This window comes from Lacerta agilis, chromosome 1 (genome assembly GCF_009819535.1).
Source record: "Lacerta agilis isolate rLacAgi1 chromosome 1, rLacAgi1.pri, whole genome shotgun sequence".
NCBI classification, from domain to species: Eukaryota; Metazoa; Chordata; class Lepidosauria; order Squamata; family Lacertidae; genus Lacerta; species Lacerta agilis.
Genome location: NC_046312.1, coordinates 48,313,531 through 48,336,643, shown reverse-complemented (window position 1 = coordinate 48,336,643; position 23,113 = coordinate 48,313,531). Strand labels below are relative to the sequence as shown.

The following is a 23,113-nucleotide window of genomic DNA, read 5'->3' as shown; positions in this document are numbered from 1 at the left end:
CTGAATGTGCTTCATAGCTTTGATTTCTTGGTTGTTTTGCCGAAGTGCTGTCCTTTCAGTGAAGCTCTTTTCCAACTCCAGGTCTAATGGAGGGCTTACTGTTCTCAGAGTGATTTTGAAACTTTTAATTATTTTCTCTCTTGAGCTAAGTTCCTCTTTCCCCCCTCTCTACCACAATCCCTTTCCCCTTCATCTTGTGCCAGCTGCGGACATGTGAGAACATGAGCCCCCTGCCAGGGAAGGTCTGTGTTTTGTAAAGCCTGGGACTGGTTGATGCCAGAGTTGTGGCGTCTCTTACGAACGGGAAGCGCTGTGGGGTGCAGCTGTTCTGCCATTGCCAGTCAGAGAGCCCTTGAGTCTCAGCGCATGAAAACGCATTTGATGCTTTCTTCTTTCTTCTAGCTGTTCCTTCTTTCATGTTTGCCTGCCTGCACTCCTGCCTTCATACATTTAACTATTTGGTTGGCAAGGAGTTTAGAAATAATAAGTGCTTTAGTGAAAGAAACATAGTAATTAATATTGCATTCACTGTTAACACTTAAAGATTTTGCATCGGCTCCAGATTAAGGCTGTAACTCTCTGCCCAAATACCTTGGGCTAATAGGGCTCATTAAAATCAGCGGGACTTACTTCTGAGTAAACATGTATAGGATGTTAGTGCTGTAGGTTAGCCACACGTAGTTCCCATTGAAAGTAGCGGGACTGGAGTTCTCACATTGTTTTCAGTGAGTCCTAAATGCAACTAACTTAGTTTGGATCCAGTCCTCTTGAGTCCTAAGAGAATAGGGGAAGGGCCATGGTTCAATGGAAGAGCATCTGCTTTACATGCAAAAGGTCCCAGGTTCAATCCCCAGCATCTCTAGGTAGGGCTGGAGGAGACCCTGGAGTGCCACTTCTGTACCATTTTAGACAATACTGAGCTAGGTAGGCCAGTGCAGCTCCCTGTGTTCCTGATATTTTGGACTGAAAAAGTGTGGGGAGACCCCTTGGCCTGGAATAATGATTTGAGTAGACAAGGCATGGGGAAAGTGTTAGCGCCTTGGTGCAGTGTACCAGTCCAAAATGACATGCCCAGCGAAAAAAAACAGGGCCACAAAAAAGTGACATCCCTGGCTTGTATTGTCACAATGTGTCACAGCCGTCATATACGGCTTGAAGTTACTCATCCTCCCATCATAGAGGAGAGCAACCTACCAGTATTTGATTCTGAGCAAAAAAGAAAAGAAAAGGGGGGGGGGTGATACCAGGCTGCATGGCTGCATCGGGATGGGCTATCTGTAAAAGGTTGTGCATTGGCATTGCTTTGCTAGCTAAACACAGAAGTGTTTGTTTTCAGTTGAGCTCAAGGCTGAGAAATTCTTTTGTTCTTAATTTAGATTCCATTTGACCCATGTTGTCCTTAGTGGTAAAATACTGCCAGATTGTATAGCCTCACAACACATGTCCCAGATCAGCAGCATATACCCTGCACTGTAACACTATCTGCTGAATGACGTGCCAGACCAGCACATTTGCCAAAACAGTGTAGGAGCACCCCACCCACTGAGTTTCTGAAGATTGATACTGAGGTTAACAAAGTGTCAAGAGTGACAAAACCCTGCAAAACGGAGAAGGATCAGTCCTAGCAGCATACAATAGTTGAGCTTTTGGTTGTCTTGGTTATTTGCCCGTCTTGTCCTGGATAATCTTTAGGGCTGTCTGGTATGAATCTAAGACATGATTGGAAAGAATCAGTTCAGTAGAATATTAATTTATAATTCTGCCTGTGTATCTGGTGTCTTAAGTGATGGTTATGAACAAAATGACCCTAGCAATTTTTAGTAGGAGATACTCGGAAATTCAGCCTCCTGTGTTTTGGTATGACTTTGTGCTTTACATGATAGAATGTTTGACTGGAGGAGTCAAAAATATCAAATTATTACCATTGAAACCCATAGGTCTGCCCTGGAGTCAGTGCTTTAGGATTTATGACATAAAGCCTCAAAATCAAAACACACACACACACACACACACACACACACCCCACCACCACCACCACTACAGACACAAACACACAACCACTTGGGGGAAACCAGTTTCCCTAAAATGCAGAGGACATATTTCCAAGCAAACAGACTGAACTATAAAGTTTTATATTCTTTAAGAGCTGCATCCCAGGTGTGTATATCTTTTGCCTCGTGGGACTTCTAACCAAATTAATCCCTCCAATTCTGGGTTTAGCTTTCAAAACTTCTAACGCTAGCCAAATCCCAGTGGCTGAAACAGGAAATGGTGAATCTGATAAACTTGCACTGTGTCAAATATTTTTAGTGCTCTAAAAATACATGTTTTATTAGGACATAGTTACTCAGAAGTAAGTCGCATTGCGGTCAGTGAGGCATATAACCAACAAAGGTTGGTCTTATTATGCAGCGCAGCTTGTTCCTGACTATCAGCACCTTCAACTTTGCCAGCATGGGATCAGCTGCCAAGGCAAAACTGCCCTCACGTGCACGTCTCTCTCGCTCTCTTGGCTGACAGCTTGAATAGTTCAGTGGACTGTAGCTATTGTGGCAGGACATGCTTTTAGAGTGTCAGCTATAGTAGCCTGGCTACAGGCATTTGAAGATAAGGTCACAAACCTTGAAAAACGGCCCAATTTAAAGGAAGAAATCTGCACCGTGAAAATGAAAGCATTATAATAAATGTGTGCTTAGCAGCCTACTGACCAGAGGGTAATGTTCCACTAACCTCCAGACTCCCTGAGTTTAAAAAGCAGTTTTAAGATTGTGGCATAAAAACTGCGGAATATTAAATGAATCGGGTTGGTTTGGTTTTTTTTAAGTTGTGTGCTCTGCTGCTGTTATGCAGGCTTAAGCAAAACAACTGGGTTATTTGTGATTGTTACATAAATGCACAAAAATCAGTATTTTCATAGCTGAAAAAGTTTTTACAGCACAATTATTAATTTCATGTATAAATCATTTCGTATCAAGCAACACAAAATGATTTAACAATAGAATAAAACTTATAAAAAATTGCATATATAGAAACAATTACCAGTAAAAGCTTTTAAATAAAAGCAGTTAAAACATCTATCTATGTAAACAATTTCAAATCCAATAGAGATATTGACAGATATATTAATAACAGTGTTTAACACCCTGTGTGTATACAGAGACATGTTTGGTGAGCATAGTTTGGTGCTTTTGTGTGATTGAAAGCACTGTACTTCTGTAGACACAACATAGGATTTTACATGCAGTAACCCAGTTTGTGCCTGCCTTTTTGTTTGTTTGTGTCTGTTACGCTTGCTCAAAAAACAAACAAACAAACAAACAAACCAAAACACTGTGCAGAACAGTGGCTGTCAAACTGTTACCTGATTGGCAGTGAAAATGTTAGTTTCATGAATCACTCTTGTCACCTTTAGGCACCAGGAAACGTGTATCAAGATGCTAGAGCCAAGTTATTCTTTTATTTGAAACAGCCAACGAGTTTCTTCCTGAAAATATATGCTTAAGTGGGAAATGTATCTGGTACAGTTTTTATCCGCAACATAATTAATAAAATGTGCTTTGAAGATAATTACAGATGAAGTTCTGAATGTAGGATTTTTGCAGTAGCAGCTTTGAAAAGACTGAAAAATGTTCTTATGGCTAGGCTTTAACAAAAACCAGTACCAGAAACAGTACTGTTTGCTATGTGATACTGTTTTAAACCTTTTAGAACTTAATACGAGAAATTTGAATTGCCATCCCTTGTCCATCTCTGAGGCGGTTTGACTTCTCTTTTTAGTGTTCTCTTGACAGCTCTTAAACTGTAATCCTTTACCCATATTCCTGGAAGTAAATCCCATTAAATTAATGAGGCTTGCTTCTGAGTAGACACACCATTCCACTGTAAGTAAAGTTGCAGCGGAGTGGCATGTGCTTAAACTCCAGTAATAACTGCTTCATAATCCTCAGCACTTTCTCCTGTTTTCTTACTGAGCAGCATAACAGAAAGTGCTCAGATATACAATAGTGGAGTCCTAATGTCTGTGAGGGAGAGACAGGGGATATGGCAATATGTAATGGGCTTGCTAGCTTTATTTTTACCCCCTCCCTGCAGCATGTAAGCGTTTTGACCTCCCACTGGACTTGACAGCTTATTGAGTGGGTAGGTTTTTTTTCCCTTACGGAAAATGTCAGGAAAAACATAATTATGATTTTCCGTTCATAGTTGGATCTTCTTGTTTTACATTTAAAGCTAGGGAGCATCTGTTACGTGGCAGTTGTTTCTTTGTAGTGTTTGCCCCTTTAGTATGCTCTACTACATTTGCAAGAGAGGTGAAAAATAATTTTTAAAGAGTTTTTCAGCTATGTTCAAAGCAAGATGAAGAACAAGGTAGTAGTAGGTCCTTTACGTGGAGAAGATGAAGAAATGCTATTGGGTGACAAGAGAGAAGGCAGAACTACCTACTTGGCCTTTGTCTTCACCCAAATGAAAAGCAGTGCCCAACCTGGTGATAAAGAATGCAAGGAGTCCCAGAATTGATCCCTCAGATTTGCACAGAACCTTCATTGACAACCCCCTTGGGCTTGCTAATCAGAAGGTCGGCAGTTCAAATCTGCATAGCGGGGTGAACTCCTGTTGCTTTGTCCCAGCTTCTGCCAACCTAGCAGTTCGAAAGCCTACCAATGTAAGTAGATAAATAGATACCACTGCGGCGGGAAGGTAAATGGCATTTCCGTGCACTCTGGCACTCGTCATGGTGTCCCATGCTCCAGAAGCGGTTTAGTTATGCTGCCCACATGATGCGGAAAAGCTGTATGCTGACTAACACCACCTCGGCCTGAAAGCAGAGATTAGCGCCACACCCCATAGTTGAATTTGACTGGACTGAACCATGCTGATGACACAACCTTGATGGCAGAAAGTGAGGAGGAATTAAAGAACCTTTTAATGAGGGTGAAAGAGGAGAGCACAAAATATGGTCTGAAGCTCAACATCAAAAAAACTAAGATCATGGCCACTGGTCCCATCACCTCCTGGCAAATAGAAGGGGAAGAAATGGAGGCAGTGAGAGATTTTACTTTCTTGGGCTCCATGATCACTGCAGGTGGTGACAGCAGTCACGAAATTAAAAGATGCCTGCTTCTTGGGAGGAAAGCAATGACAAACCTAGACAGCATCTTAAAAAGCAGAGACATCACCTTGCCGACAAAGGTCCGTATAGTTAAAGCTATGGTTTTCCCAGTAGTAAGGTATGGAAGTGAGAGCTGGACCATAAAGAAGACTGATCGCTGAAGAATTGATGCTTTTGAATTATGGTGCTGGAGGAGACTCTTGAGAGTCCCATGGACTGCAAAAAGATCAAACTTATCCATCCTTAAATAAATCAGCCCTGAGTGCTCACTGGAAGGACAGGTCCTGAAGTTGAGGCTCCAGTACTTTGGCCACCTCATGAGAAGAGAAGACTCCCTGGAAAAGACCCTGATGTTGGGAAAGATGGAGGGCACAAGGAGAAGGGGACGACAGAGGATGAGATGGTTGGACAGTGTTCTCAAAGCGACTGGCATGAGTTTGGCCAAACTGCGGGAGGCAGTGGAGGATAGGGGTGCCTGGTGTGCTTTGGTTCGTGGAGTCACGAAGAGTCGGACACGACTGAACGACCGAACAACAACAACAACAACAACAACAACAACAACCATCCAGGGGTCTTTTACCATTACCTGCTCCCCTACTCTCCATTTTTCAATTGCCTAAGGTAACCCAGTAGACCTTTCCCTTTCCACCTCATGCTGCTGTTTCTGCCTGAGGCAGAGAGTGGGAGAACCCCCAAATCAGGTACCTCTGAACATTAACAGAGTGCTCTTACCTGGAGAGAGGAAAGGCTTGAAAGGCGCAAAGGAGAGATAGATATCTCCCTCCCCTCTCCCCTTGGACTTTGCCAAGCCTCCCTTCCCCTTACAGCTTCTCCTGTGAGGAAGGAGGAAACTGCAGCAGAAGTAGGCTCAAATTAGCCACAGGGGAACCCCCCCCTCCCTTTATGCATTCTCTCATGAAGGGAGGCCAACAGCCTACATGAGCCACAAAGGAAGAGTCACGACAAATCAGGCCAGCTGTTCAGCAACTATCCTGCTCATAGGAGAAGGCTGAAATGGCATCGTCTGTGAGGTGAACAATAGTGGCAGCAGAGCAGGCCAGTTGCTGAGGAACTGCCCTGGCCTGTCATGACTATTCCTCTGTGGCTCACCTAGGCCACTTGCTGCCCTCAGACACTGCTGTGAAGGCCCCACAGCTCTCTGAAGGCTATTGTCACACTGTAGTTCACAGTACCACCTGTTTGTGGCCAAGCAAAGTGTGGCATGATGACACTTGTGTTTGTATTATATGGCAATATATTTTCTTTTGAGTCCTCGGGTTTAAACAGAACCAGAAAACCGCACAAGCAAATTTACAACTGCCCAATTTGACTGTGTGCTTTTGCACAGTTGTTGGGTGGGGAATTTTTTTCATAACAAGATGCACGCATAGCTATATGTGGGCATACCCTGTTGCTACTTCATTAGCATAATAGAATCAACAAATTAAAAAGCAGGGGAAAATACCTGTTGGTATGAACAGGAAAGACCAAGGTTGTTATTCATATACAAATTCAAATACATGCAGCTGTGGACTACTCTGGTCTAATTTAAATGGGGGGGGGGAAAGCGGATTAACAGCTAAAAAATTCTAAAATGTGGACAAGCCCAGGGTAAGGCAACAGATGGTCAAATTCAGCTGTATTAGATGTTAATCAGGTCACACTGGGACCTCTTGGGAAGCAAATATATACAATGGTTGTTTCCCTATCTATGTAATTAGAAAAAACAACCATTGCCATGGGTATTCCTGTTCACCATCTAGTCTGATGATGAATTCTGGAGACCTCAAAAGTCTTTACACAATGTTGTGATATTTTCAATTTCCAAGTAAAGGTATTGCCCCAAGGTTGATGTTTTTATTGTGTGTTTTTTTCTCTCCTGGGGCAACACAGCTGCTTTTCTTTCTGCTTCAGCACTACTTGTACTGCATTTGCCATAATGCCAATCATTATTTTATGTGCCTCCATCTGCTTGGTTACTGATTTACCTCGGAGCAACAGAACCATTTGATTCCTTTGGATCCTGTGTATTAGAACTTGATTCTTATCAGCTTCCCATTGTGCCGTCAAATGATTTAATTTTTACAGGAGTGTGATAAAATGCTTGTTAGAACTCTGATCAGAACACAGATTAACTTTACTAATACTAAATTTATTTCCTTTTAAAGAGATTTGTGTTTTAATGAGGCAATGAAAATAAAATGTTACAAATAACTATGTCTCACTGATAAGACCTAAGTGGTGATTATGATAACTTTGTTGCCTGCTTCATCCCACCACCCTTCCTGTTTTCTCTCACCTGACCTTTCTTGTATAGATATCTATGTTTGAATATGTTATCTGCATTGGTTGATTAACTGTTTTAACCTTGTACCATCTTACTTTAAATGGACCACTTATCTTTAATAACCCCATGAAAGGAAGAAAAGAATAGAATAGAGAAAGGGAAAGAGGTGGATAGAAGAATTTCAGTGTTAATTAATTCTTCAAAACCTTCTATTTTTTTAATAAGAATTTTATTGAGTTTTCCATACAAACAACATAAAACAAACACATTACAAATTACACAAAAACAACCAAATAAAACAAAACAAAAACATATCAACCTATTTACTCTAACTTCATTTCTACTCTTATTTGGGGGACTTCCCCCGTTCCCTCTTCTGCGTTCAGTTCTAATTTACTTTAGTAACTTCTTGACTAATTTAATAAACATTCACCATAATTTTTCATCTTAACCTTAACTCATCTTATTTCTATCACTATATCTTAATCTTATCACATTGATCTTAACATCTTATATTTCTATCTTATACTATATTCTAAAATTTCCTTCAAACTTCACTTCTTATATCCTACTTTAACCTAACATTGTAATTGCTGTCGCCTATTATGTTCACTGATTTCACTTCAAATGTCCAATTTTTCACGTTGTTTCAAATAGTCTTTAAATTTCTGCCAATCTTCTTGCACCGCCTCCTCCCTCTGGTCTCAGAGCTTCGCGGTCAGTTCTGCGAGTTCCATATAGTCAATTAACTTCATCTGCCATTCTTCCACCGTAGGGAGCTCCTCACATTTCCAGCATTTAGCAATCAAAATTCTAGCAGCAGTTGTGGCATACATAAAAAACACTTTATCTTTCCTGTGTATCTCATGGTTGGATATGCCCAATAGGAAGGCCTCTGGTTTCTAATTCTTCAAAACCTTCTAAAAACAAGTGAATTTGTTATAACATTTAGCTGCTAATAGATGTGTTTCCTTGTGATGATCAGAAATTTCAGCTGGCTGAAACACTGAATGCTGTCATTATTACAGAATTATGAGACTGTGCTTTGTGATATATAAACTTGTAAATATGGATTGCACAGTGTAATCTTGTAGTGTGTGTGAACAGTTAACTTGTGTTCAGATCTCTGGGCTTGGGCACAGGACCAGACCAAATGGGAAGAGCATCTTCATGACCAAAGTGTGGAGGGGGGGGGAAGCCCTGCCTGTTGTAATTGGGTAAGAGGTTCTTAGGTGAGAGGTGAGGACTTTTTACTAGCATGTTGCTTTTAGATTTAATGAGTGCCGTTGCTGGCTCAGACAATTTCTGGGAGGAGATCACTGAGCACAGCACTTGGGCACGCAGGGGAAAGGGAGGGAGGAGGAGAAGAAGAAGAAAATAACCTGGTTGCTGTTAACTTAGGAGTGTGACTGAGTTGCACGACTCGTTTCTCCCTGAGGCATCACAGGTGCGTGGAGTTATTTTTCTTTAATCACTCACATAAATTAAAAATTTATTCCTTTGCATCAAAATAATTAAATAAAGCTACACCCTGTATCTTTTATTGCCCGATAATATCTTTGAACCTCTGGCTCACAGTCTTACCACCAGCTGCAAGGTATTTTCCAGGGTGTGCTTTACCCATTCTGCCATTGTACTAAATAATGTTCTAGACAGAAAAAGTCCCTGATAACAATCAGAACTCATCTGCAGTTTTAATCATAGTGCCCACTAGCAAATTGTCTTCTCTAGGCTTCTCTTTGGGTCCATCTGCCCTGCCTTCCCACCTGTCAGCTATGACAAGATGAAAGAGCTTTCCATTATAAGTACCATGTGTGGGTGGAAGAGGTTAGCATGCACAACTACAGTGGCTTGCAGAACTGTGGGTCTCTGAGTCAGACTGGATGTTGGGGAAGGTGAGAGAGATGGGGGGGGGGTATAGTCCAGAGTAAGATGGCAAGGAACAAATGTATCACCAGCCATTCTTAACTGAGAAGTAAGTTTCCTTGTGCTGTTTTCTTAGAGAATACTATTTAAAAAAAAAATCCATTTTAAAAACAGTTGTATACAAAAATACAGGATCACCTGCAGAAGGGCCACAAAATGCAGTTTTAGTCCTGTTAGGCAGGGTGGATAAAAATCAATGATTTTTTTAAAAAAAAAATCGGATTTTTAAAATTTAAATCAGATTTTTTTTATTTAAATTGATTTTTTTTAAATAAAATGCTTTTTGAGGAAAATATATTAACATCCAAAGGTTATTCAATCATGAAATAAAGATTAGTTTTTTAATTATGTAGAATAAGGCTGTGTATGTTTAATTTTTTTGGTAAATAAATTCCATTAATCCATTCACAATGTCGTTTATGCTCTTCCAGAGGTTTTTGTAAAATTATTGGGCAGTTTCTCTGCCTACAAGATATTATCACAGATGCTTGGTTTACTTTTGCAGTTCTCAAAACTGAATTTGATTCAGCAGAGATCACATGCCTCTTCTTCACAGCAAAAATGTTATAACATGAACAGAGTTGAGAAAAAGACCTTAATTCCATTGTTCTACAAACCTATGAATACAGAATCAACCCCTTCAGTGTTAAGTTTCAAGAAGTTCAGTGAATAGAATAGAAACAATATTTTTCTGATTGTTTGGAGTGGAATGGATCTAATAAATCTATTTAAATTGCTATTATTAAGGTAATGATTATTTTTCTCCTTCTAAGTACAAAAGAAAAGTTGTCCAAATATGAATGATTAACCTATTAAACTGGGATTAAAAAAACTAATATGAAAAGTTGTTATTCTAAAAATCTTCATCTACTTGCATATTAAAGTTATACCAGCAAGAATTAGTCTTTATGTAGAAAACTGTGATTTAAATCAAGCCTTACTGACTAGCGATTTAAATCATGATTTAAATCAGTTTGATTTAAATCAAATCCACCCTGCTGTTAGGTACGTGTGGGTGGAGGCGATTCTTCAAGTAACCTGACCCCCAGGAGTAAGCATGGACCAATGGTAGGCCTACCAAATAGTATGGGAAACAGCCTTAATAGAAAAATGAACCAAGAAACTGAAACTGACACAGGGCCAAATGGAGGAAGGCACCTTCACCCTGGTATGGCTCCCCTTTATCACATACACAGCCCAACAAGACGACGACAAGAATTCACCAACAGCATACGAATCAATATGGCTAACCTGATTCAAAAACACCCACCCACCCCACTCACATATGAAACCAAAGTTCACCACAGCCAATCACAAACAAACAACCACACCCTAGGCCAATCCCAACCTCTCTCACCACCAAAGAAACACAAGCGAATAGTAAAGAGAACCCGCACAAGTGATGCTGACACAAAATCCCAAACATACATTAAGTAAAATACTGTAGAAACATCACCACCTGACTCCACCCCCACTCACCATGGCCCCCTCCACTTCTTTCCCCCTTTTCTTCCTAATGTAACACTAATGTCTCAACAAATGAAACTGATCTGTAGAAAATGTAACTTGAAAAAAGAGACATTGCACATACTTTTGTTAACCAATACATCTTTAATAAAAAATACCTTAAAAAATAGTAACGTGACCCCAAGCTGCACTTTGAATTGCGCCTGAAAACAGACTAGAAGCCAGTGCAATTGACAAAGCTCTTGTTTAAAGTCAGACAGATTTTTATTGTTAGTAGACAGTTGTTACAATATAACTCTTTCACACGTAAATCCCAAGACAATGAAAAAGTGAGTTAAACATATCAGAAATGCAAGCTTCCAAAACTTAAATTTGTTAAGTTCCCCAGATAATTTTAGATGAAAAAAATCCATTTGACTGTCAACACTGTACAGGGTGAAAAAAGTAGCTGGTAACTTTTTGTACTATTGGCACGTATAAAGCCATGCTGTTGGTAATAAACTTGTCTACATCAGCCAGCAATCATCTGATTTTGAAATTATCTGGATATGAGAATTATCTGCCTGTAACATCTGTCAGCCCATTGATTACCAGGGTTGATTCAGCTGATAAGGTGCTCTAGGTGGGTGTCCCTTTTATCCCTTACCACTTTCTGAAGCTGCTCACTTGCAGGATAAGGACAACTACCCCAGATAAGATTCTATATGTGACTATACCGTCCATTTTCAGTTGACAATCTTGTACTGGAACTGTTGAGCTATAGTTTAAGGATGGGCCTGTGCGCATTAGGAATGGATCTTCTGATAACTTCAATAGGATTGCTGTGTCTGCATTCCTTATTAGCTGATTCTGGAACATTACTGTGTCTTTTGCATTTCTTTTTAATTATAAGGATACATCAGTCCAGATTTATGCACTTCCTTTTCTAACTGGGCTTCTAAAGATGCTCTGAGTCTACTGAGAGGACTCTGTGCATGGCTGGACCAGCTAAATTCCATTGTTCCAATAAGTGCTCTTGTGCTGTTTAGCACTCCACACACCACTAACTAGAATTGCTTGTAAAGCATGATTATGGAGCCCAACGGGCATAACTGGCTGGATGTCGCAGAATGTGACAGTTCTGTGTTTGAGGTACCGTACTTACTGCATGCAGCAGTTACATCGGCACAATATTCGCTGGAAGTCGAATATATTTATTCTACCATTTGAAATCTTCCACCATTTGAAAAACGCTTTCCCCTCTTTTTTTTTTTTTTTTTTTATAAGATTTTATTATTTTCTATTAAGACAAAGGGAAAACATAGCATAAACAACAACATTCACAATATAAGAATACAAAATACAATACATAAACACAACACAAAAACATAATCAAACAATCACAATAAAAAGAAACATATACAAACCTTTAAACTAACACTTATCCTCTTACTTTTCTTGTTACTAACTTCTCTATTTTGAGGGACTTCCCCCATTCCCTCCACTGTCTTCAAAATCATATATATCTTTAAGGTAGCTTTGTATCTTGTTCTATTCACATTAGCTCAATTTCTAATACACTTTACTTTGCTTAATCATATCTTAACTTTAACTCCAAATCTTAACACAATTCCTAACAATTAAATTTTTCACGCAAAAATATCTTACCAACAATTTTATCTAACATATATCTACTAAAGCCGCTATTCTATTTAATTCTGCTCAGATATTCAATTTTACTGTTTTGACTAAATAATCCTTAAATTTCTTCCAATCCCTTGACACCTTCTCCTCCCTCTGGTCCCGGATTCTGGCGGTCAGCTCTGCGAGTTCCATATATTCCATCATCTTCATCTGCCATTCTTCCACCGTTGGTATCTCTTCTCCTTTCCATGTTCTTGCCAATAATATTCTAGCTGCTGTTGTGGCATACATAAAAAACACTCTATCCTGACTGGGTATCTCTTCATTGGTCATGCTCAGAAGAAATGCCTCTGGTTTCTTACAAAAGGTAACTTTCATTACCTTCTTGAGCTCATTATAAATCTTATCCCAGAAAGCATTTACCGCTGGGCACAGCCACCACATATGATAAAAGGTACCTTTCGCATGTTTACATTTCCAACATACATCTGACATTTTGGTATTCATCTTAGCAATCTTAACTGGTGTCAAATACCATCTGTAAACCATTTTCATTATGTTTTCTCTTAAACTATGACAAGCAGTAAATTTGATACCTTTCTGCCACAATCTCTCCCAGTCATCCATCATAATATTATGTCCTACATCTTTCGCCCAATCTATCATTGACGATTTAACCAGTTCATCTTTCGTATGCCACTCTAGCAAAAGATTATACATTTTGGAAAGGTTCTTAAAGTTCGATTCTATCAGTTCTGTTTCCAGTTTTGATTTTTCTACTTGAAAACCAACTTTTTTGTCCATTTTGAATGTTTCATATACCTGATGATAATGCAGCCAGTCGGGGACCTGACTTTTCACTTGATCGTAGCTTTTTAGCTTAAAAGAGTCCCCTTCCTGCTGCAATATGTCCATATATCTTAACCAATTTGCAGACATGTTCGGTCTCTTGTAGGCCTTGGCCTCCACTGGAGAGATCCATCTAGGGGTCTTTCTCTCTAACAAGTCTTTATATCTAGACCAAACCTGGTATAAGGATTTTCTAACTATATGAGACTTAAAAGTTCTGTGGATCTTAGCCTTGTCGTACCAAAGGTATGCATGCCAACCGAACATATTATCATACCCTTCCAAGTCCAATACATCAACATTTTCTAGTTTAAACCAGTCCTTTAACCAGCAAAAGGCCGCTGCTTCGAAGTAGAGTCTTAAGTCCGGCAGGGCAAAGCCTCCTCTCTCTTTAGAGTCTGTTAAAATCTTAAACTTAATTCTTGGCTTTTTGCCCTGCCATATGAACTTTGATAAGTCCTTTTGCCATTTCTTAAAACAATCCAGTTTGTCCAGAATTGGTATGGCTTGGAATAAAAACAGCATCCTTGGTAGGACATTCATTTTTATCACGGCAATTCTTCCCATTAACGACAATTTCAATCTTGTCCATATTTCCATGTCTTTCTTTATTTCCATCCACAGTTTTTCGTAGTTGTCCTTATACAGGTTCAAATTCTTGGTTGTGAGGTTGATACCTAGATATTTTACTGTTTTAACAAAATTGAGGCCAGTGCCTTCCTGTATTCTTTGAATTTGTTCTGCACTCATATTTTTTCCTAAAACTTTGGTTTTCTGCTTGTTTAACTTGAAACCAGCTACAAGTCCAAATTGTTCGATTATTCCCAAAGCTCTGGGGACACTGCTTTCCGGTTCTTGCAGGGATAACATCAAATCGTCTGCAAAGGCGCGTAGTTTGTATTCCTTCTCTCCCACACGAATTCCTTTTATCTGTTTGTCCTTTCGTATCATATTTAGGAGGACTTCCAGGACCGTAATGAAAAGTAAAGGGGAGATAGGGCACCCTTGTCTTGTTCCCTTTTCAACTTCAAACTCCTCCGATATCACACTGTTTACTATTACTTTAGCTCTTTGCTCTGTATAGATGGCATTGATGCCATTCAAAAATTTTTGACCAACTCCCATCCTTTCCAAATTCTTTTTCATGAATGTCCAAGAGACTTTATCAAATGCTTTCTCTGCATCAACAAACAATAGTGCCGCATCTGTATTTATGTTTCTCTCCAGTTTTTCTAAAATGTCCACAATAATTCTCGTGTTATTACTAATTTGTCTTCCTGGCAAGAAACCTGCTTGGTCTCTATGTATATAATCTTTCAACACTCTTTTCAATCTTGTAGCCAATATATTTGCAAAAATTTTGTAATCCACATTCAAAAGGGATATTGGGCGATAGTTTTTCATTTGAGTCTTATCAGTATCTGGTTTTGGAATCAGTGTGATAAAGGCTTCCTTCCACGTCTCTGGTGCCCTATCTCCTTCTAGTATCTTGTTGCATACTTCTCTTAGTGGCTGCGATAGCCAGTCTTTCAATGTCTTATAATATTTTGCTGTTAAACCGTCCGGTCCTGGAGCCTTCCCCAATTGCATGTTATTTATCGCATCTTCTATCTCCTGTGTCGTTATTGGGTGGTTGAGAGTAACTAGTTTTTCCTCTGGGACCTTTTGCAATCCATTCTTTTCCAGAAATCGGTCAATTTCTGCTTCATCTATCTTCTCCTCCTTGTACAGTTGCTTGTAAAATCTTTGAAAACACCATCTGATTTCCTCAGGTTTCTCCACGTTTTTTCCATTTACTACCAAGGTATTGATGACATTTGCCTTTTGTCTTTTCTTCAATTGCCAAGCTAGTAATTTTCCACATTTATTAGCCGATTCAAATGTTCTTTGCTTCATCATTTTCACTTTCCATTCGATGTCCTGATTCATTATGTTGGCATATTGGGATTGCAAGTATTTAATTTCTTTTTGGATTTTGACACATCTGGGATGTCCTCTTAATTCTTTTTCCTTTTCTTTGATTGATTTCAACAGTCTCTCCATCTCTACATTTTGTTGTCTCTTCTTTTTTGCTTTTTCACTAATGAGAAATCCTCTCATTACAGCTTTACTTGCATCCCAAGCAATTCTTTTCTCCACTTCGGAGCTCCAATTTATCTGAAAATATTCTTTCATCTTTTTCGCCGCTCTTTCCACTAGCTTGGTGTCTCTCATCAAAGCGTCATCCATTCTCCATCTAAAAGAGTCCTTGGAAATCATTTTTAAATTTAACTGTACAGGGTTATGGTCTGAAAGAGTTTTAGGGCCAATTTCTGCCTTTTGTATTTTTGGAGCCAATTCATTCGATATCCAAATATAATCTATCCTCGACCATGACTGCTGAGGTTCGCTGAAGTATGTTGCCTCTGTATCTGTGGGATTTTTTAATCTCCAAGAGTCCACCAAATTCAAATTATCCACCATTTCGAAAAAAGTCTTTGGGAGTTTCCCATCATTCGTTAATTTGGTTCTTTGAGATCTATCCATTAGTGTGGAAACTGCACCATTAAAGTCTCCAAGGCAAACTAATTTGTAATCCAAATAGTCCAACAGCAGATCATGTATTTTCTTATAAAAAATTGACTTTCCATCATTTGGTGCATAAAGTCCCAGGATCAAGAATTTTTCGCCTTGTATGTTAATTTCAATTGCGATGTATCTCCCTTCTTCATCTTTAAAAAGCTGTCTTGGGCTATATTTCTCCTTTGCGTATATCACTACTCCTCTCTTCTTGGCCTTATCCGATGATATAAACTCTTGGCCTAATTTTTTATTCTGTAGTAATCTTCTATGACGTCGGGCTATGTGGGTTTCCTGTAAGCATATTATATCCAAATTCTTCTTTTCTATGCTATAAAACACTCTGCGTCTCTTTGGTCTCTGATTCAATCCCCGGACATTCCATGTCATTAACTTGAGCGCCATTTTCCTTTCTCTAGCCTTCTCCTCCAGTTGCTTCTCCTATCTTGTCTTCCTCTGGGTCCTTGCCTGGACTGGGTAGGCTTGGTGGTGGTCCCGGCGGTGGAGGAAATACCTCTGGAAACCTGTAGAATTGTGCTGGGTCGAGTGGTGTGCCTTTAAATTGTTCCAGGTGCTTGTCCAAAAACTTCTGCTTCTCCGCCAGGGACCTTATTCTTATCTTTTTTCCTTCAAACGTAAATGCCAGGCCTTCTGGAAATTCCCAACTGAAGGGGATTTTCCTTTTTCTAAGCTCAGTTGCCAAATCGTTGTAGGGAACTCTTTTGTCAAGGAAAAATCTGGGGATGTCCTTATAAAAAATTGCTTTATTCTGCTCAACCACCAGGTTGTTTCTATAATGCAAGTCCAGAAAGTAGTCTCTGTCGTGTCGATCGTGTAGCACAATCAAACAGTCACTGACTGTTTTACTGCTTTTCTTTCCTCTGGAGCCTCTTGGACCAAATCTGAAGGCCTTCACTATGCGTGCTGAGACGTTGATTTCTTCTATCTCCCAAAATCCTGAGAATAACTTCACTATGTAGTCTTTTAGGTCTTCCCCTTCCAGTTCTGGAAGATTTCTTAGGCGGATGTTGCCCTCTCTTTGATGAAGTTGCAGAAACGCGAGGGACTCTTCAACAGACCTCTGTCGTGATCCAATACTCTCTATCTGTTCCAAATCTAAATTATCCAATTTTTCCTCTACCTTTTTTATTTTTTCCTTGACCACTTTAATTTCCTCTGAGTCCTTTTTCAAGGTGGTCACCTCTTGCCCAATCCTATTGATCTCTTCTCTGTTCTTCCTTACGTTCTCCTCAATTTGTCCAATGGATTTTTCTAGGGTCTGCGTAGAATTTTTAATGTCAGCTTTTATATCAGCTTGTAATTTTTCTATTGCTGAATTCACTGCTGTATTTCCTGATGAAACTTGATCTTGTGTTTGCTTCAACCCGTCAGTCACGCTTTTCAGTCCTGCTGCAATTTCTGCAACACTAACAACTAATTTCTCCATTTGTTCCTGTAGAGTTAGGGAAACAGAGCCTTTTCTTTTTTCAGAGCCAGTTCCTTTTGATCTAAGTTCCATTCCTTGTGGGCTCTGTAACTGTAATCTCAAGGTCACTCCAGTTTCTGTAGTAACAATCTCAGACATTCACAGCAGAAGGCCAACAGTCCCAAAAGTAAACACCAGGTGGCCAGCAGCTCAGTCCTGAGAACAAAGAGGCTGCTGAGCCAGGAGCCCACACCAGTCCCGAAAATCCAACTTTTAGGCAAAGAGTTTTAATTTCCCAAAATATAAGTTCCTTAAAGCCAAGAAGGGCCCATTTTCATGTAGCCCAAGTCAGTCACAGTTCCTAACTTGCAGTGTTACCACCAAAGTCCACAAAATAACTTGTATCTGGTTACAAAGAAATCAGAATGTCTCCACTGGTAAACAGTCACTGAAACACCAACAAAGGAAAAAAAATGGCAACAATATATCACAGCCCGCTACTGACCCGGAATCCTAATCCAGAGGGTGAGGGGCGTCTTCTTTTGCCATATCAACTGTTTTTAAGTCTTTAAACATCCTTTAAACAACTTTTAATCAACTTTTAAAAAGTTCGCAAAACTTTTCCGTTAGTCGCGGCTTTGATCTTTTAGCGCTACCAAGCTCGCGCAAACAGTTTAAAGGGAACAGGCTTCCTTTTGCAGTTCCTCTGTAAGCAGTGCTCTTAAAACTTGTAAAAATAATCCAATTCTTTAACTTACAGAGTTTCTTTGGAGATTTCTATGCAGGAAGTGCCGGGTGCTCGAGTCTGGCGGGGTCGCTGCTTTGATCCTCCGCAGGCAGACGCTTCTTCAGTCCCGTGCCGGCGCTCCGCTCGCCCGATTTTCCCCCTTACGAGGGTCAATCGGGAACGGAGACGGCACGTCTGGGACCCACGAAGCTCAGGTCCACGGGACGCTCTTCCCGTGGCTTTAAGGGACCCGTGGCGCAGGCACAGAAGTCCCTAAAGCCTGGCGGAGGACGGAGCCGTCGGACTCCCGTCCGCCATTGACCGGCACCTAACCGGAAGTTCCGCTTTCCCCTCTTTTTTGTGTTAGTGTGCTCACCCTTTCCCTTGCTTGAACTTTTACAATTATTTTTATATAAATCTATATTACACATTTTTTTCATCACATAACTGAAGGTGGAATGCATATGGTTCCCAGGAGGCCTCCCTTGCCTGTTGACCAGACCAAGACCAATTTAATCCCAGGAGAATAACTGTCTAATGTGCCTTCAGACTAGACCCTGGCCTCTATCCCTTGTGCTTCACAGTTTAAAGCAAGGTTATTCTTAGGCTGGAGGAATAACTTCACCCTTTTTCTTACATGGGGAAAGGAACGTTACTGCAGATGTACTGCTAGAACAACACTAAAGCAGTTAAGGAAAAGCCCTCTGTTTGTTGTTGGCATCAAAGTGGCTGAAAAAAGGGCAGATCCATGCCAATATCCCTCCACTTGTGTGGCCTTTTGTGAAAGCAGTAAAGTTGCTAAAGCATTTCACCAAGTTGTCCTTGTCCAAAAACTCTACAGCAAATGAATAGTGTCCTTTGTCAAGCTCTAACAACCCTTATACCAGCAGTCTTGAAAATGTACAGTTCTGCTTAGTGAGCCATTTGGACTCTAATGTGTCAACTTTTATAAATGCTACTTTGATGGGTACCCGCCGACTGCCCCTGAGAAAACATCCCTTTGGGATCTCTTAGAAGGCGAAGTTTGCTGCGGGTTGTACTGTCCTGAAGACTTGTTTGCCAACCACTATTTTAAGCCATAGGGTTATATCCAAGGTTAGTCATACTCCTTGAAATAAATGGATTTAAGCCCACTGATTTCAATGTGTCTGCTCCAAGTATGACTTACTTGGATATCACCCATCTTCTCAGTTCTTCTGAAAATGCAAGCACCTTTCTTTCAGACTACCTGGAAGTATACTTACGGGAGACTTGTACAATAATAAAGGTTAAGTTCACCTTGTGTATACCTCATCCTTCATTATCTAGGCTCTGCTTGCACATTGTTCTGACCATAGTAACCAACACATCCATGTTTTGTACTGTACATTGGAAGAATGAGTGCTACACACAAATCAATGGACTTGCACAAGCCTGCACGTTTTAGTTTCCTTATGTTCCCTCTCTTTCAGCTCAACAACATGTCCTCACATATATGGAAGATGCAGTGAGCCAGCTGTTGGAAAGCAGAGAAGATATTAGTCAATATGGTATTGCCAGATTCTTCACTGAATAGTAAGTACCTAGTACAGCAAACTTAGTCTGAAAGTGGATCAGAGCAACAGGAAGGACAAACACAGAATGGGACTGTGACAGCAAATACCATATTAGCCCATACATAGAACATGACTGCATTTAAATGAACCACCAAGTTCAGCTCAACTCTGTGCTTAGCCTTAGAAATATAACTTACTATATATGCAGCCAACTATTGCTTCCTTTGCTGTGAGAACTGTCCAGTCTTAATGCAAGTTCACACCTGGTAGGTCCTGTGGGTTTCAAAGAAGCTGACTTTATTGTTTACAAAATTGAATTTGACCCAGTGAGGCTTATGTGTGTGAGGAAGTGTATAAATTGCATGCCAAATTTGACCCATGAAAATTATGGTTTCCAAGTTGGTTTGTACTTAACTGGCAAAGCATAGCATTGGAGTACACAAATGACACATGACATTTAGGCTGCAATCAATAGGATTTCCTTTTGAGTAGTTTGCAGTGAACTACCAGTCTCTTAGTCCTGTTCTTTGCCTTTATTCAGGATCTAGATGATGTCTAATGGAGAGTAGGGATTAGACTGAAAATTTGATTGAGTAATTAGAGTGGAGAAAGGCCAGGCACTTGAAAAGCTACATAAGAGGTGTTGCAGGAAACTATCTCAGTGTGAATAAAGAGGCAGGAGGTTCAGTGCAGCAATTTTAGGAAGGCTGAACAGCAGCACATATAAGTGTTTTGAGAGCTGGTTAACACACAGTGTTTTTTTTTTTTTTTTACATGGGCTTATATGTTTGTATGAGGGTGTGGGGAAAGTATGTGGCTCAAGTGTTCGTTTTGCTATGCATGACTGGAAAGCCGAACCACTTGTGATGGTTCTCTATCTATCGATATACCACATCCAAGCTCTTTGTTCATCCAAAGTCTTGGACACCTCAAAATGCTGCTACATTGTTTTATTTTCTGCAGCACAAAACTATGACAAGATTAGCTTGTCCTTTGAAATTAAATCACTTTACCATTGTTGAAATAAAAAATAAATAAATAATTGTCCAGTAGCACCTTATAGACCAACTAAGTTTGTTCTGGTATAAGCTATCGAGTGCATGCACACTTCTTCAGATGCATGCACATGAAAGCTTATACCAGAACAAACTTAGTTGGTCTATATTGGTGCTACTGGACAATTTTTTATTTTTATTATTTTTATTTCAACTGCGTCAGACCAACAAGGCTACCTACCTGAATCTTTTACCATTGTTGTGAACAGGTCTCCTGGCCTGGAGATTGATGGTTGTTTGTATAACAAGGTGGCTGATCCAAACATGCCTATCACACCTATAGTTATGTTTATCTTTGTAGTTAATTTTTGTTCCCGTAGGGATGGAGATTCTTGAACCCAAACTTAATTTATGGGGAATACGCACCAACAAATCTCAATGAAATTCTGCTCTCAAGGATGACTAGTGTGGATGGGATTTGGCATGTTTGATCCAGCCCCATGTTAAATTGTGCCTGACAACAAGGCTGTATTTGAAATAACTGAAATCAGTTACATAGTGCTGTAACAGTAATAGCTTTACTATTCCTTACCTTTCATATTTCTTCATACATTATTTTAATGTATAACAGGTTTGGACAAAAATCTTAAAGCATGGGCGGGGAACCTCTGGCCCTACAGATGTCACTGGACTACATTCCCATCATCCTTGGCTATTGGCCATGCTGGTTGGAGCTGATGGGAGATGGAAGTCCAACAACATCTGTAAGGTCACAGGTTCCCCATCCTTGTCCTAAAGCAACAGGTTTTTAGGCAGGGAATTGGTGATTCTCTTCTTACTCTTCTCGACATAGTGGAGAAAGTCTTACATATAAAGTGCTCTTCTCACCATGAAGCTCTTTCACAAGAAGGCTTGGTGTTCTCCATAGTGCCTTGTTCCTCTGATTATCTCCACTGATTAGCACTTCTCTTATTTTCGAGAATCATCCCTTTATTTCATTCCCTCACTTTCAGATATAGCAAGGGGAGGGGGTTGGTTTAAGGCCTAAACCTAAATGAATTCTTTCCTAAGGCTTAAACAGATTCTTTTGTGGGCATTTTAGGCTGTGTTCTACCCCTGGTGCGCACACGTTCGGCCTTTGTTCTCTTGTCAGAATATGAAGAAATGCAGTTTTCATTTTAAAAGAGAGCAAGCAGACTGAATAAAGTAGAATTTGGATTCGGAGAGAGAAAATAGGAATTTTGTCTTGCCTCTTTTAGCCCTTCGCTTAGATAAGACAGAACAATGTGAAGGGCACCATGAATGCATTAAAGAATTTAGCGTCCTAAAAATGAGGCTGTGACTGCTCAAGCCTACAAGCTGGAATAATGGGGAATTGCAGGAATGAAGTGTTTGTCTTTAGGTCAATAGGGATAAGGGAGGTCACAGCTTGTGAAGAAGAAAAAAACCCAGCCAAGTGGGGAAATGCCATGCTGTGTGTGGCACAGGTGGCTGTCTGTGTAGTGAACATTGTTAGGATTCTTAACATTCCTCACTGCTTCCCAGCAGAATTCTTCTGTAAGCAAAGACATGAAGAAGAGAATCATCCAGCGACTTGTGTATGGAAGGTGCGAACCGTATGCTCTGTACAGCTCCCTGATACTGTCCTCTGCTTAAAAAAAAAAATCAGCATCTGATAGAAAGATGGATGGACAGGAAGAGGCAACTTAACGCTTCCCTCTCCGTTTGGTTTCTCAGCTAAAAACTGCCTTTTCTCAGTTACTGTTTTACCCATAGTTGGAAAGGTTTGGGGAACCTACAAGGTCCTTGTATGTTTTGCTAAATTGGTGGAGAAACAGACTGGAGAAGGCAGATTTTGAGCAGGAAAAGACAGGCTTAATCAACCTCTTCCCATTTGCTCTTCTCCAGCTCCAACTTAAGTGTCTGCTTTGTGTTAAAAATGAAAAAATAAGAAAGAAAGGGGGAAGTCAGTATTTATTTGATTTATTCATTGCTTCCTATCAGGACCTGAAAGCGAGTTGTAGCAATAAGAATCATATACATGAAATAAATTCATGCAGTTCATAGTCATAACACACTAAAAGTATTCCTCCATGATTCATGACTAATGAACAAAAATATTATTTCCTCATGTAACACAAAGATAATCGCCAAAGATCCCAACTAAAATAACCACAAGAACCACAACAATATTAGCACTCAAAATGTGGTTTGAGCCTCTGTCAAATGCATACTGTATTCCCTCACTGCTGGAATCAAGGAGGCCCTGTTCTGCTCTGCAGAGAGACGAGCTCATCTTGTGCAGGGTCCAGGCAGGATAGTAACAGAACACAGACCTTTGATGCTGCTTCAGCAAGTCGGACTTAGACTGAGCCCTATATATGAGCAGCAGCTATATCTCAAATTACAAAATCTACCTTCACTGAAAGGTGCCTCGTCTATTAAAGGGGTCCAGAAGACCCAGATGGGATAATCATTTGAGCACCTCTTCAGTGCAAGCATTAGAATAAGCATAAATTGCATGGGAATGAAGGTATCTGCCTTCCTAAATTGCGCCATGAATCCATTTAGCCCAGTTTTCAGGGGGGGACACCCCCTATCCTACCTGG

At 40.1% G+C, this 23,113-nt stretch overlaps 1 protein-coding gene across 1 annotated transcript in view; it reads left to right on the top strand.

The window, feature by feature from the left end:
* LOC117045522 (UPF0705 protein C11orf49 homolog) overlaps window positions 1-23,113 on the top strand; it is a 71,659-nt gene that overhangs the window by 6,421 nt on the left and 42,125 nt on the right. The window contains exon 2 of the mRNA XM_033147070.1: window positions 19,426-19,528. Within this exon, the coding sequence (XP_033002961.1) occupies window positions 19,426-19,528 (103 nt within the window). The remainder of the gene's footprint in view (window positions 1-19,425; window positions 19,529-23,113) is intronic.